The 16,919-nt window shown below is 33.1% G+C and overlaps 2 protein-coding genes across 4 annotated transcripts in view; both read left to right on the forward strand.

Moving 5' to 3' along the window:
- LOC139484982 (FHF complex subunit HOOK-interacting protein 1B-like) overlaps nt 1–16,919 on the forward strand; it is a 626,211-nt gene that overhangs the window by 44,593 nt on the left and 564,699 nt on the right. The gene's annotated exons all lie outside the window — the stretch shown is intronic.
- On the forward strand, nt 580–4,736 carry LOC139484988 (uncharacterized). The gene is made up of 5 exons (XM_071269070.1): nt 580–691; nt 1,327–1,725; nt 2,077–2,276; nt 3,129–3,357; nt 4,278–4,736. Exons 1-5 carry the CDS (start codon nt 580–582, stop codon nt 4,712–4,714), a joined length of 1,377 nt encoding a protein of 458 aa, XP_071125171.1. The 3' UTR covers nt 4,715–4,736.

Raw genomic sequence — 16,919 nt, forward strand, 5'->3', positions numbered from 1 at the left:
TGAGCAAAGATTAGAGAATAATTGCCAAAAATTGCAATAGAGAAAATCCGATGCTTACGTACAAAGAGAACAATAAAGAATAATGCCTTGAAATAAAATAATACAGAAGTGAAACCTAAAATCCAGATTCTCGTATTACGCAAAAAAGTAGAAATTTAGCAACTCAAACCATACAGAAAATCAGATGAATTCAGATGATCGGAATGGTAAAGCAGTTTACACTCCACTTAAGGTATATGTATGATTCTGATTGTATTGCCCGTTAGGGTCTAGCTAATTATAAGACTGGTATCATCAGCTTTTGCAAATTATCGCGTTTGTTTGCAGACAGGAAAAACGGAGATACATTTTCTACCTTGCTATACTGATATTAACCTTGAACAATTATGCTGCTAACTTAATAGTCCAGTGGGAAATTATGTATGATTTCATGAAAATGTTAGGTTTTATTGAGGTTTGGTGATTTTATCTAATTATTCCCGTATACTTGTAAAATATTTTTTCTAATCAACACATGTCCAGTTGTGTTTACAAAAAATCGTAAAATAAGTCAATGCCAACCCAAGGTAAAGTTCAAACATGACTGATAACAGCTTAGTGTGTCAAATCCTATTATCTATTATCTTCAGACATTCCGGCAGAATCACAATGAAACTCTTACTATTTTTGATTTTGCCCTCAATCGTCAGTGGTAAGTTAAGAATTTTTTTTTCTTTTTTTTTTTAAAGAACACACTTCTTCATTTCTAAATTTTCAACAACTAAATACAACAAATGACAGCTATAGTGGATAGGCTACTTTTTTGATTGAAGCGGTTGTTGAGAATTTGAAACCTTGTTACGAATTAAAAAGGGTTGTGTATAGAGAATGCCGCGTATCTTCTCCAAAATGATATAAGCACGGTTGATCTAACTACTATGTCGCGACGATGGATTATGTATAATCTGGTTTCAATTAAAGAACCTATCACGTCAGGCAGATATTTGCAGAATTATACGGATCAGTTGTGCATTTCTTTTCACACTGGAGCAATACCTGCAAAACAATCGATCAAAACCAAACACAGGATCAACCACATTTTTTGAACCTCTGGTACAACCCAGGGATAAACTATACATGCTATATATATATATATATCTAAAAACTTTTTATCTTTTTATGTACTGAAAATGTCATTAGCGTCATTCTTAGAAACATAAGTCAATTAGAAAAGTGTAAACAATGCTTTTTATTCTATTTTTGAAAAGTATTGTGTCACCATAGTGGCAGTAGTAAGAAAGTACTGGATACCGAATCTTATTTATGAATTTTCATTTAATTTTCAAGGAGGAGATGACGTCGTGGCATTTACTAAAGGTCGGGCAACACATGAACACCTAACACATGGCGAAATTCTAACATTTGATAAAACAATAACAAACATCAATGCATACTTTTCGGCTGATGGTAAATTTGTTTGCAGTACTCCCGGCTTGTACGCCTTCCATTTTTACGCAGTTACCAAAAGCAACGAACACGTATGGTTAGAACTCTTCCGGAATGACGATTATATTGTTTCAATTTACGGTAGAACCCCGAGTGACTATGTAGATGCTGGTAATTCTGTGTTTATAAATCTCGAAATGGACGATACAGTTTATATAAAGGCACGTGACAACTACGATAATGTGATTTTTGGAGCAGGCGATCAAGTGTATACTACTTTTACTGGTTTACTGCTGGCAGGTTAGTTTTGTAAGCGAAAGATATGCTATTCAGCAAACCTTGAGCGTTGTGTTCAACATACACATACATTTCCCTCACAAAAGAATTAAGCTAAAAAGATATTGTATTCAATAATTCCTAACTGTTGATCTAGAATATTTTTTTTGAAGAAATAACTTGAATCTACGTTTGACCATTTACACTTTTTTTTATTTATGAATCACTACCTTTTGATATAGTAACTTTAGTGGTCGTTAATCAAATGACACGAACGATGACAGTATAAGGTTGGTTCTTTTTTGTCAATTGTTTGATTTTATTTTTGTTTGGCAAGCTGGGATGATTAAAAATCTTCTAACTCTTTTGATCCAGTAAGCGACAATGATGGATTGGATGCTTTCTCAGTTGGACTGAACCACTCAATTGACCTGACAACCAGTCAGCATGTTTTATACGATAGAATTATAGCCAGTACAGGTGCTCCGACGTACGACAAAGACACTGGAACATTCACTGCGGCACAGCCAGGTCTATACATTTTTCATTACCACGCATTGGCCACTTCAGATCATGTAAGTTAAGCTCAAAATGTTTATCTGAGTTCATAGTTGAAGGTAATCTGGTATTTATTTTACATCTCTGGCATGTTTTGAAGGATAAATTAACGTTGCGTGTTAAGAATGTACATACTAGAATAATGTTCATAAACTGTCATAAACATAATACTGATCAAAACTTCTACAACTTGGACAATTTGGCTTGGTCAGGATTGTTTAAAACTTAAGCTTGCCGAAATTTTACATTTTACATGATCTGTTGAAAACTTAAACGATACAAGGCTTATAATTTTGTACGCCAGATGCATGTTTCGTCCAAAATCAGTGACGTTACAATAAAAAAAATTAAAGCTGAAGGTTAAAATCATTACGGTCGTCATAACGAAATGAAAAAATCAGTTTCACAGATGACAACGAATATTATCTAATTGTCGTAGTCACAATCCCGTCCCATTCATCGAAAATGCCTATCGAATTAGACTTACCACTGGGCTTCTACACGAGCAAAACGACAGACGCTACATATGGAGCATAATCTGCTTTCACTTCCGGAGCACATGATTTAACCTTCTAAGATTTTACGCAGTTCCTGTTGTTCGGTTCGTTTCTATGTCGTATTTTGTATGTTTACATGACCTTGTCAGTTCGTTTCATGAGATTGACTATCCATTTGGTAACTCTCTTTAATGAATTTTGTGACCATCACCAATGTTTTAATTTGAAATACAGTGCGAAGATCTGGTATATGTTACATTACAAATTACATGAAATTAAAAGTGTAATTGTGGTTGTGTTAGTCAAAATCATTAAATATAAATAAATGGAGTGAGTTTTGACAATTTATGAATGTATCTTAATGCTTCACAGGAATTATGGTTAGATTTGTACTATAATGACCAGTATATCAACTCAGCATATGGTAAAACACCGAACGAATACGCCGATGCAGGTAACACCGCAATTATACACCTCCATACAGGAGATAAAGTATCCGTCAGATCTAGAAGAGCAGGTGGAATTTATGGCGACATTGGAACAAATCAAACTTATACAACATTCTCTGGTTCTATCCTGTCGCCGTCAACAGATTATCTTGGTACGTTCAGTAAATGATTAAAGAATAGGAATACTAAATCAATTTAAAAAAAAAATTATCGGTTTGTAGTAAGGTTCGTGCTGCTCAGTCATTAGTTTTCTATGTGCTTTGTAAACTGATATTTTTCTTTTGGTCTATTTCTTTTTTTGTCATTGACTTGTCAATATAAAAAAAAAATGAGATTTATTCATTTGACTTATGAGTTTGAATGTCCCTTTAGTATTTTTCAACTCTCTTTTATTTAACGAAAACACAATCTTAGTCCATTATCTGTAAGCTAGTTTTGAATAATGGTGTCCAGCAATTATTGTCGGAACAATTCGCAATTGAATGGCATTGTACCTTAATAATCTAATCAGCTACACAATAATGATGTTAGCACAACAGTATGTGTAGTTTCAAAGATTCTGAGTGTTCCTTGCGTAATAAAAATTTGAAGATGACGTCAGATGCAATTGACGACGTGTTATTTCATTATATTTTACTTTTATTTCTAGGGGCTTTAAAAACCACATTTTGATGAAAAAACAAGATTTACATGATTGAGTCGTTATTGTGAATGATTCTTGTTACGGTTAAATTTCGCAAACAATGCACTATATAGGGTTTTAAAACATAAAAATTATTGTTTGATTGATTGTCGGTTGCTAAACGTCCAGTGGCAAATATTTCATGCATGTTCAGAACGATAACACCAACAGCAACGAATGATACACGAAAAAATGCACACCCCTTCCCCATTTCTATTGAATTGTCATCATGTTTATCAAGAGATGTTCACCTAAATCGAGATGACATTCTGAATGCTCCTAATTATTTTGTAATGCAGCCTTAGCAAGTTCTATACATTAATAACTGTTTATATGTTTCTACGTATATGCATAACAAGATTGACTAAATGGTGTTTTTGTTCCTTATAGAAAACGGCCAGGCGGAAGAGATAGCTTTTTCTGTTGGGCTATCAGCTCATCATACACAGGCACAGGGTCATACAGTAATATTTGACAGAGTTTTCATAAATCATGGCTTAGGGTATGACACGAAAACGGGAAAATTTACTGCAAAATATAGTGGCATATACGTCTTCCATTTTCATGCTTTGTCTCATTCAGATAAGCCAATTTGGATTGATCTTTACCACAATTTCATGTATGTGAACTCCATTTATGGCCACGTTCCATCTGGTTACGTCACAGGAAGTAATTCCGCGTCCTTAGAGCTGCTACAAGGCGATGAGGTATTTCTTGACATAAAAAGCCATGACACCGCCTTATATGGAGTACCTACTGAAATTTATTGTACATTTTCAGGCTATTTGTTGGCACTATTACCTAAGTACCAACCAATCATTGGTTGATTCAATAAAACTTAGAAATGTAGTGTTCGCTTGTCACTATCTGAATTCAATTAGCACTAGGACAATCTTTAACATTCACGACGAATTGCGTTACTATTTATATGATTAATGTACAGTTTTTATTTTAGATTTATTGTTTTTGAAAGGATTGTAATTTTATTTTTTAATGTAAGCATTTAATCGAATGGCCAGAAAAACTACTTAACTTATTTAAGGTTTGGTGACTTTGTTGATTGCAGCCCTTGAAATTGAACAGAAATACCACATATACAGCATGGTCCACTTCATTTCATAAATTTTGAATTCTAGAAATTGACAAAACAATTGATAACAAAGTCGAAAAAAAACACCCCAAAACCAGAAGAGACAAACAACACTCAACTAAACACTGTAAACAATTCTGTGTCTTATCCATTTAAAGTAAACGAAAAATCAACAACTAAAAATTGTGAAGAAACTAGAACAGTGATTTGAAAATAAGCCGGTATGGGAATCAATACTGAAAAACCTAACCAGACTAAATGACAAACTGTGTTTATGCATGAATTAGCAAAATTTTTGACATTGTTTTTTTTTTATTGTAATTGGGTTGAAATCCAAATTTCAATGCATGCTGGTACAAACACTATGCAGTTTCATTTACAAGTAAATCAGTTTCTTGGGTCAATCCCGCTGAATAATCCTCAAGATGTTAAACAACTAAAGAAATTTTATTAATTCGTTTCTTAGCACTCACTATATTATGTTCAACAATAGCAAGAAACGTCTCATAATTTTTTTGTAGAAACGCTGATCAATTTTGAAGAACTGTGTCCGTCTACCAACAGGGTATCATTCCTATGATCCTTAAAACATGTCTTTCTATGTTGATGTATAACGACAAAAATATACTTATGTTCATACAATTAAAAATAAGGTAGCATGCGACATCTGACAATTCTGAATATGTATTCCGATGCCATTTTTTTGTCTTTTAATTGTTATGAAACCGCAATTGAAAAACACATATAAAGACCAGATTAAACACATCTACAATATCTTTTCTTGAACAATTGCTGACATATTATCTCCAAAAAGTTCAAGTATTTAATCTGGATTTTAGTAACCATTATCATCGTCTGTTATACAGATATCATGGAACTAATACTAATACCCCGCCGAATATTGTAGCGTGAACACTATGTTTTCTAGTATCTGCGTGCGTCTGTTTTCAGTTAAACTCTTGATATTATGTTTTTTACAATAAAGTTGTGGTCAGGTGAAAGTTGACATTTTGTACACATATACATGATTAACATGCCCGTTTTGAAATATATTCCAATTTAAGGGTTCTTGACTATATCGTTATAAATACACATGTAATAGTCTGAGAATGAAATTGTGATCCATGGAAATGTATATTTTTTCAATTGATCTTTATTATCGTTAAGTGGAATCGAAGAATTGCAAAAAAGAAATGCCAACAATGATTTCAAAGAAGGGACTTAATTAAAGTTGGAAAGATTATACAAGCATACCAAACATGGTTGGTGCTGGGTAGTAAAAAAGGAATCATGACAAGAGTAGTTTACCGATGTTCACATTCCGTGAATTGAGTAAAAACATTTAAATAAAGGAAACGAAAAATCCATGTGGAAATAGTTCGAACACAAAAAAGGAGTTAAAATGGGTACGTCGACAGGTCAAGCGTCTACTCCTAAGTGTGCAAAACACACCACGAAAACATTTTATATCCCTCTACCGAAATCGGTACTCGAACTATAAATACGTATTGTAATTTATAGCTGTTTCAAACTACCGTCTAATCTTCAGAAGCAAATCTGTATGAAACATATTTGCAGGATATAAGTAGGTCAGACTCGATAGAAACCAGGGGACACATTTATCTCAGTCAACTATATTATTATCTTAACGGCATTGAACATTTAAAAAAAATAGATAGACAAGTTTATCTCTGCTACTTTATCAAAACTGAGACATTGTCTACACATGCTACAGAAATTGAAAGCTTGGAATATTTTAGATATATTAATGATAAACAAATACAAATGACTTTATGTTTTCTTTCTAAATAATTTACACCACAAAGTATAACTGCTTTACTTTATTAATACCCCAATTCTCCCAGAACATAAGAAACCAATCAAACAGTTCAAATTCAAATGTATTGCTATATTAATTTAAAAAACCTAGCACGGTTGATTATGAGGCACCTATATTAACAGATTAAAAGATAAAGATTGGTAACTATGACATAATTTACAATTTCGAACTCAGCTTAACCATGAACAATAGTGCCTTTTTTGTTATACTTCTAAACAATTTATAGGAAATCGTATAAATGAAAGCAATTAAATCACAAACAAAAGTCTCCACAACAAATGACACGCATGCTTATTTTCTGTTCATATTTCTTCCTACCAGGTCGCATAGAATTGAGACAAAGTGATTGCGTGCCGAATATATCAGAAAGTCGAAGACTTGATTGCCTCGTACTTTGTATACCGATTGCTACATGTATAACGGATCCGTCTGTCAATTGTTTTTTGTCCTTGATATCATTTTCATGTTTCAGTGACGGTCTTAATTTTCTCTTATTATCAGATAACTATATTTGGCAAGACCGTACCTCGAAAGGCCCTCATGACTGTCAGACAATTTTCACATGACTCGACCTCATCGCATGGATCAGTGTTTTAGTTTTCGTGGTCAATGTTATAGCTTAGATACTAGAAGCCATAAGTCTACTTGGTATTGAATGAATGAAACTGTCAAAGTTGCATAATAGTGTATGGTTAAGTGTTTGTGTTTTGGTCTATTTTCTAATGGCGTATGCAATATTTAAGGATGTTTATATCAGTTTTATGGTATGGTTTGATTTGACATTGACCTTGTTTCTACGGTTTATTGCTCGATGTTAAGTTTTTGTGTTTTTGTCAGTTTGTTTGACAAAATATGTCAACTATATTTGGTATATGAAATGATTGTAATGTGTAGATGTCCGTCATACAGTTTTCACCTGACCTTGACCGCATTTTCATGGTTTATAAGTCAATGTTGAGATTTCCGAGCTAAGTTTGTTTCTTAGATACCAAATGCAATGGGTCAACATATTTAGAGCATAGAATGACTGTATTGTTTACATATCTGTCTGGCAGGATTCATCTGACCATAACTCATTTTCATGGTTCATTAATCATATAAAGTTTTCGTAGTTTCATCTTTTTTTGTATAGTCTAAGTAATAGGTCCACTTTGTTTGGTGTATGGTATGATTGTAAGGTGAGTATGCATTTCTGGCTTTGTTTATCTTACTTTGAGCTCATTTGCATTGATCGTGTTAAGCTTATATGATAACTGTAGGAAAACTTTATATTAAGGACCATTAACATAAAATCAATGGTCAGTAAAATCGGCAATGTGTAAATTTTGTTTTTTTTAATTTTTTTTTAACATTTTTTACAATTCATTATTTCTTAATGTAATTCAAAAATAAATTTGCAAGCGGGGATGTTAAGTTTAACAGTAAAAAGAAGAGAAAAAAAAGATACCAAAAGGAAAAACACAAGTATATTAGTTGAAAAAGACAGACACACCATTGTATAAATAGTATAAATAGACAAGTAGAAAGTTTGTCAATCTATGTTGCCAGAACAACATTTGATAATTATTCCCTGACATAACAAATGATATTACTGAAAAAGGTTAGGTAATGTTCTTACATTATTCTTAGTTATTCTCGTTTACTTTTAAAAGCATATTTCCAGTATACAAATGGTCAGTTGTGTTTACAGAAAATTGAAAAATAAGTCAACGCCAAGTCAAGGTAAAGTTCTTACATAACTGATAATAGTAAAGTGTGTCATATCCTATCATCTATAATCTTCAGACATTCCGGTAGAAGCATTATGAAACTTCTACTATTTTTAATTTCCCCCTCAATCGTTAGTGGTAAGTGTATCATTCTATTCTAAATGTCACGGTTCTTTTTTTTTTAATTTTGAGAAAAAATTGTGGAAACAGATCATAGCTATAGCGGATAGGGTACGTATTTGGGTCGTAGATTATTTGAAGCCTAGTTACGAATTAAGAAGGGTTTTGTATAGGGAATGCCGGGTATCATCTTTGAAATGATATCATAAGCTCGATTAACCCCATGAATTATGGAGTTTGAACGCACGCGTAATTTCGGTTCAATAAACATGTAGCAAAAACTGCAAAAATTACAGAGGCCAAGCACAGGGTCAGCCACATGTACAAACAATGTTAAGTTATAATTCTATAAATATCTACAAACTTTTTATCTTTTAATCATTTTATGTTCTGAAGATGTCACTAACGTCAGTTTTATAGAAAGGATAATTTCAAAAGTGCGTATCTTGCTTGTGATTCTCTTTTCGAAAACTTTAGCATCACCAAAAATGAAATAGTAAGAAAGTACCCGACACTAAATCTAATTTATGATTTTTTATTTAATTATCCAGGTGGAGATGACGTCGTTGCATTTACTAAAAGTCGGGCATCACATGAACACCTAACACATGGCGAAATTCTAACATTTGATAAACCATAACAAACATCAATGCATACTTTTCTGCAGATGGAAAAATCGTCTGCAGTACTCCCGGCTTGTACGCCTTCCATTTTTACACAGTTACCAAAAGCAACGAACACGTATGGTTAGAACTCTTCCGGAATGACGAGTATATTGTTTCAATTTACGCTAGAACCCCGAGTGACTTTGTAGATGCTGGCAATTCTGTGTTTATAAATCTCGAAATGGATGATACGGTTCATATAAAGGCACGTGACAACTACGATAATGCGATTTTTGGAGCAGGAGATCAAGTGTATACTACATTTAATGCTGGCAGGTTAGTTTTTAAGCGAAAGGTATGCTATTCAGAAAACCTTGAACATTTTGTTCAAATAGGGGCGAAAGATACCAGAGGGACGGTCAAACTCATAGATCGAAATTAAACTGACAACATGGCTAAAATGAAAAATGACAAATAATAGTACACATGACACAACATAGAAAACCAAAGATAGCAACACAAATCCCACCAAAAAATATGACCGCTTACACTTTTTTTTATTTTGTAATCATTACCTTTTGATATAGAAGCTTTAGTGGTCATTAATCAAACGACATGAAAGATGACCCTGTAACGTGTTTTTTTTGTTTCAATGGTTTGATTTTTTTCATTTGGCAAGCAGGGATGATTTAAAGTCTTGTAAATCTTTTGATCCAGTAAGCGACAATGATGGATTGGATGCTTTCTCTGTTGGACTGAACCACTCCATTGACTTGATTCGATAGTTAATTAGATGGCGTCTGGACTAAAATACACACAAAACGAACCTACATATTATCTACCCCATGCTCTGTAAACTGTTTATTTTAGACTTTTGGTAGTTTGGATAAATGTTTTACATTATTATAAACCAAATATGAGAATTTGAGTCAAATCGGTGACCACGAATTTGACAGCTAGTGCCCCTTTAAAAATACAGAATAGATTTGAAAAAAGTTTATAAAAAACAAACACAGAAAAATCGGTTGCAAAAAAATTAATGCCATTAATGGTGTGCCTTCATATAAGGATAAGAGAATGATTGACAAGCATAAAGAATAGAGAGTAATGCATTGAATAAAAAAGTACAGAATTGAAACCCCATCTAGACAATCATATTACTAAGAAAACTGAGACACTCAAACCCTTCGTAAATAAATGGATGAATTCAGGTTATCAGAAAGTTAAAGCAGTTTACAGGCCTCTAGAGTCACCTGTATATCCAGTTATATATGAGGGTTTGGCTATGTAGAAGAAAGTAAAAACACAAAAATACTGCACTCCGAGGAAAATTCAAAAAGGAAAATTAAAAATCAAAAGGCAAAATCAAAAGTCCAAACACATCAAACGAATGGATAACAACTGTCATATTCCTGACTTGGTACAGGCATTTTCTAATGTAGAAAATGATCCACTCATGTACAGGAGTTAATGCTTTTGCAAATTATCGTGTATTTTCAAGCAGAAAAACGAAGACAAATCTATCTTGCTATACTGTGGTAAACATTGGTCTATGATACTGTTAGTATGGTAGTCCAAATGTATATTTGTAAATTTGTATCATTATTCCTGTTGACTTGAAACATATCTTTATAGTAAATACGTGTTCAGTTATGCTTACAGAAAATTGAAAAAGCCAATGCCAAGTCAAGGTACAGTTCTTACATAACTGATAAAAGTTAATTGTGTCATATCTTACCATCTGTAATATTCAGACATTCCCGTAGAAGCATTATGAAACTTTTACTATATTTGATTTTCCCCTCAATTGTCATGGGTAAGTATATCATTCTTTCTTAAAGGGAACTCTTCTTTATTTCTTAATCTTAAACAATTTGATAGACAAAGATCATAGCTATAGCGGATGGGGTACTTTGGGAGGGGATGGGGGTTTGGGTTAAGGAGCGTAGAGTATTTGAAGCCTACTAACGAATTGAGAAGGGTTGTGTATAGATAATGCCGGGTATCATCTTTCACCCGCCTGAGATCACCTCCAGTTTTTATAAATTTTCTGTTTACAAAGCGTTGAATTTTTTGAAAACTAAGGATTTTACTAATCCCAGGAATAGATAACCTTAGCCGTAATTGGCACAACTTTTTGGAATTTTGGATCCTCAATGCTCTTCAACTTTGTATTTGTTTGGCTTTATAACTATTTTGATATGAGCGCCACTGATGAGTCTTATGTAGACGAAACGCGCGTCTGGCGTACTAAATTATAATCCTGGTACCTTTGATATTTTTTTAGGTGGGTTCGTGTTGCTTAGACTTTAATGTTCTATGTTGTGTCTTCTGTATTATTATTTGTCTGTTTGTATTTTTCAGTTTCAGCCGTGACGTTGTAAGTTTATTTTCAATCTATGAGTTTGACTCTCCCTCTGGGATCTTTCGTCCCTCTTTCAATTGATATCATGAGCACGGTTGTTCGTACTACAATATCGCGACGATGGAGTTTGAACTCATGTATGTTTATTTGATTTATACACATCAATTGTGCATTTCTTTTCACACTGGAGCAATCACAACAAAACTTTCCTCCAAAACCAACTACGCACAACCAAGGATAGGCTTGCTATATGTATATCAACAAACTATTTATCTTATTATTTATTGGAAATGTCACTGCCGTTAATTTAAGAGACATCAGTAAATTACAAAAAGTGCGAACCTTTCGGCTTGCGATTCTCTTTTTTAAAACTGTGATTTCACAAAAGATGTAGTAGTAAGAATGTAACAGATACCAAATTTAATTAATAATATTTTATCTAATTTTCCAGGAGATGACGTCGTGGCATTTACTAAAGGTAGGGCAATACACGAACACCTAACACATGGCGAAATTCTAACATTTGATAAAACCATAACAAACATCAATGCATACTTTTCTGCTGATGGTAAATTCGTATGCAGTACTCCCGGATTGTACGCCTTCCATTTTTATGCAGTTACTAAAAGCAACGAACACGTATGGTTAGAACTCAACCGGAATGACGATTATATTGTTTCAGTTTATGGTAGTACCCCGAGTGACTATGTAGACGCTGGCAATTCTGTGTTCCTAAATCTAGATGAGAACGATAAAATTTATATAAAGGCCCATGACAACTACGATACCGTTATCTACGGTGCAGGAGATCAAGTGTATACTACTTTTACTGGTGTACTGCTGGCAAGTTAGTTTTATTCTGTATAAGCGACAGGTATACTAGTTGGTAAACCTTGACTGTTTTTTGAAATATAAATATAATCCATCACCAATGAATCAAACTATAAAAAGAGGGTTTTGTCAGTAGTTCCTAACTGGTGATTTGTTTTAGAAGCTGAAATATATTTGATCTACTTTTGGCCACTAACACTTCTATTTAATTGTGCAATCACCTTATACTATAATTTCTATTTCTGTATTGAAATGTTAGTGGTCGGTAACCAAATAACAAAAAATTTGTCTTACTCGTTTTTCTGTCAATGGTTGTATTTCAATTTGCACAATAGAGATACAAGCAAGGCAGTTTGATAATAAGGATCTCTTTATCTTGATACGATTGTTTATTGGCGTCAACTATATTTGAAAGTTCTCTCTTACGGTTATTTATTTTTCCCTAGCTAGTAGTGCTACTGCATTTTCAGCTGGACTGACCCATTCCATTACCTTGACAACAAATCAGCGTATTTCATACGATAAACTAATAACCAATAGAGGTACACCAACGTACGACAAAAGCACTGGAACATTTACTGCGGCAAGTTCTGGATACTGTTGATAGTCATTCATTCAATAAAAAAAGACGACCTCAATATTTATAACACTCGGGCAATTTGATTTATCAACAGGAATCGAGATTCTATTTTTTGAAATTAATTGATTGTTTTTAATTGCATGATTTTATTCCAGATTAATAGTTTGTTTAAAAAAGGATTGCTATTTTGTTTTAATCTCAGTGAGAATTTGAGCCCCATGTACAGAAAAAAATTATTCCACCAATTTAAAATTTGATAACTGTATTAATTGCATCCTATTGACCTTGAAGAGACATACCACAAATAAAGCATAGACTTCTGCAATTCATCAATTTTAAAATCTTGAAATTGACAAACCATTGACAACAAAAATGAAAAAAGACAAAAAGACAAACAACACTCTACAGAACACTGTAAATAATTCTTTGTCATATCTTTTTAAAGCAGACAAAAAATTAACAGCTACAAAATATAGAAACTGGAACATTGATAAAAAACAGTATGGAAAAAAAACCCAACCAGACAAAGTTACACAAGCTTCGTTTTTAAAGGACCACATCTGGATTAGCAATAATTTGCCATTGTTGTTTTTTGTTTGTATTTGGTTGAAATCCAAATTCCAGTACACCGGTACAAATACTACCCAGTTTCAAATACTATTAACATAAAGTACGGAGATGAGGTAGTATTGCCAATGAGGCAACTATCTACCAAAGTTCAATAAAGTGGATGTAAGCAATGGTAAAAAGTAAAAACACAAAAATACTGAACTTCGAGAAAAATTCAAAAAGGAAAGTCGAAAATCAAAAGGCAAAATCAAAAGTTCAAACACATCAAACGAATGGATAACAACTGTCATACTCCTGACTTGGTACAGGCATTTTCTAATGTAGTTTAAATAAGTTTAATGGGTGATCTCAAGAAACAAAACTTTAATTTTAGATGCTAAACAACCAAAAACACCGTAATTTATTCGTTTTATATCTGCACCAACATACCATGTTTAATCATACAAGTTACTTCTCATCCCTTTTTGTTAAAACACTGATGCAATATGAAAGACTAGTAACGTTAACTGAAGTGTTACAAAATACTCAACCAACACATATAGAAACACATTATTTGATTACAACTGCCATATTCCTTACTTAGTACAGGACATTTTTAGACAAAATGGTGGGTCGACCTGTTTTTTTAGCTAGCTTAAACACATCGCCTATATGACAATGTTGAAATTATCGCTAAAATGACAACGTGTAGTGACAGAAATACAACACAAACACACTCAAGAACGCTCATCACAAAGAAATAATATAATAATCGATACAACATGCAAACCACATAGAAACAACGAACATCTTTAATCAACGACAGAGAGCACAGGATAACACAAACAGTGACGCACTTATGTACCGAAAATGTAATCTTGAACTCCATACAATCTTTTTCAAAATACCCTACCAAACAATAATCATAACAATGACGGTATTGAAAAGCTGTTTTTTTAGGTTTTGTATCTACAAACGATATGACATGTAACACATTATTCAACCGATACCATAACAGAAACATAAAAAAATAAATACATGAATGTTGGATGTATAGAATACTGAGACACGACGTATAGCAATGCAAACTTACACTCGATATTACAATCATATCCGGTAAAAGGTCACGTTAAGTTCTTACATAGGCAGACACACGACTCTGATGTTTAAGACAATCGTAGATGTGGTAAAATGTCCGTTAGTATAGATACAGATACATCGTATTTTACAACCAATCCGTAGTAGTGTCTAATCTTTCCACTTCATAACTTGGTTTGCTATTTTTCTGGGTAATGAGCACACTCATGTACATGAAGTCCGTTAAGTTTGATCATGCACGAGGATAACGATAATTGAGAATTTGAAATCATCTCGTTTGTCATAGATTTTAGTGGGAAGTCGTCCATCTGTGTCAATATTGAAGAAAAGATAAAGGTATGAGGCAGTCCTAATAGTATCAGTAGTATCCTTAACTTAAAGATCACTGGGATATATGAGATGCTATTACTGACTGAAATATGGGTTATTCAGTGATAGCTCATCATCAATATATCTGAAGGCAAAATGAAAACATTTGCATGGTGCTTTTGCTTTTTGTCATTTAGAAGGTTCTGAATGAGTTCTGTTTATACGAGTATAAAAACAAGTCAAGCAGAAAGTGTGCAAATAGTACCAATCGAAAAACCGACTGTCTGTTGGAATATCTGTCCTCCAAACTCAACAAATATATTGTCCATTAAAAACATCATTCGTGCGTTTAGGGACAGCGTTCCCATGCTGAACGAGTGGTTATAAAACCATGAACACTATGATGCTAACTGCACGAATTATTCGGCAAATTGAATTACTATACTTAACAATCAGCACTGCTGTAATTCAGAAACTGTGGTTAAGAACCCACAGAACAAACATTAATTCTAGTTGATCCTGCACAATGACGATCACTTTCTGAAAAAAAAAAAAAAAAGATGTTGCTGTATTTTCATTATTATACTTCAATATTAATACAGATTTTTAATGCATGATTGATTTACAATGAATCCTGAGATCATTTCAGTTTTTGTGTGGACAATATTACCAAGCATTCATCTGTTATGTACTAGTAGTTTTTGGTAAAGTTGTTTTTCTTTATTTATCCTGTTTTTATTTTTTGTTTTTTTTTAAATTTTTCTCAATGTTATAACAGGAACACATTACCATTATTATCTTGCCATGTTCTGAACAGTCTGTTACAATATCCAGCTTATTGTAAGCCTCTATTAAAATTTCTGAAAACAAAGAAAAGAAGTTGCTTTAATTATTATCTTGCAATATATATATAGATTTGTATTTACAACCAACCCCAAGCGTCTGAGATCATTTTATGTTTTGTGTGGTTCCTTGCATGGTGTAACACAGTATGTCGTTTTATGTTGTATTTGGTAGAGTTGTTCGTGTTTTCCTATTTATCCTGTTTGTCATGATTATTTGTCTTTCACTTATGAGTTCTGAAGTGCCCTTTGGTATCCGCACCCTCTTTTTATTTTACAATTTTGAGGTTAAGATTTTAAAAATTGCCATCATTCCCGACAAGCAATGGCTTGTTAGTCATATATACACATTGTACTAAATTGACATAATGGTTTATGTGCGAAAGTTAGTACCATATAAGCAACATAATTAGTCAGTATGTAGTTTTCTATGCTGTTATTTGTCTTTAAAAGAGGAACGAAAGATACCTGAGGGACAGTCAAACTCATAAATCGAAAATAAACTGACAACACCTGGCTAAAAATGAAAAAGACAAACAGACAAACAATAGAACACATGACACAACATAGAAAACTAAAAAATAAGCAACACGAATCCCCCCAAAACGAGGGGTGATCTCAGGTGCTCCGGAAGGGTAAGCAGATCCTGCTCCACATGTGGCTTAAGTCGTGTTGCTTATGTTATCAAATCCGGTCGCCACATAATTGAAACTGGACAAATGAATGAGCCAATATATACTAACGTGAACACACTGTAAGTAGTCTAACCAATGTAACAAAAATACGAGAAAGCAAGTAGTTATGACGGAAAACAAGTCTTTTTTTTCTTTTATACTCTTTGTTTTTTTCACGTCTTTCTGTGACTCACAGTATTGACTACCTACTTAATATCTTCCTCTGTTGAAAAAATACAGAATAGAAGATTATAAACCAAGATTAGAGCATAAATGCCAAAAATTGAAATAGAGAAAATCAGCTGCGAAAATAAGAGTGCTGGTGTGCTTACATACAAAGAGAACAATAGAGAATAATGCCTTGAAATAAAATAATACAGAAGTGAAACCTAAGATCCCGATTCTCGTATTACGCAGAAA

The sequence above is a fragment of the Mytilus edulis genome, chromosome 8 (assembly GCF_963676685.1).
Source record: "Mytilus edulis chromosome 8, xbMytEdul2.2, whole genome shotgun sequence".
NCBI lineage: Eukaryota > Metazoa > Mollusca > Bivalvia > Mytilida > Mytilidae > Mytilus > Mytilus edulis.

Bases quoted from the DNA above. Each gene is read 5' to 3' on its own strand.
- LOC139484988 (XM_071269070.1), top strand. From the start codon at position 580: ATGACTGATAACAGCTTAGTGTGTCAAATCCTATTATCTATTATCTTC. The intron at 2,277-3,128 runs GTAAGTTAAGCT...AATGCTTCACAG, and splicing joins CATTGGCCACTTCAGATCAT to GAATTATGGTTAGATTTGTA. The intron at 3,358-4,277 runs GTACGTTCAGTA...TGTTCCTTATAG, and splicing joins GCCGTCAACAGATTATCTTG to AAAACGGCCAGGCGGAAGAG.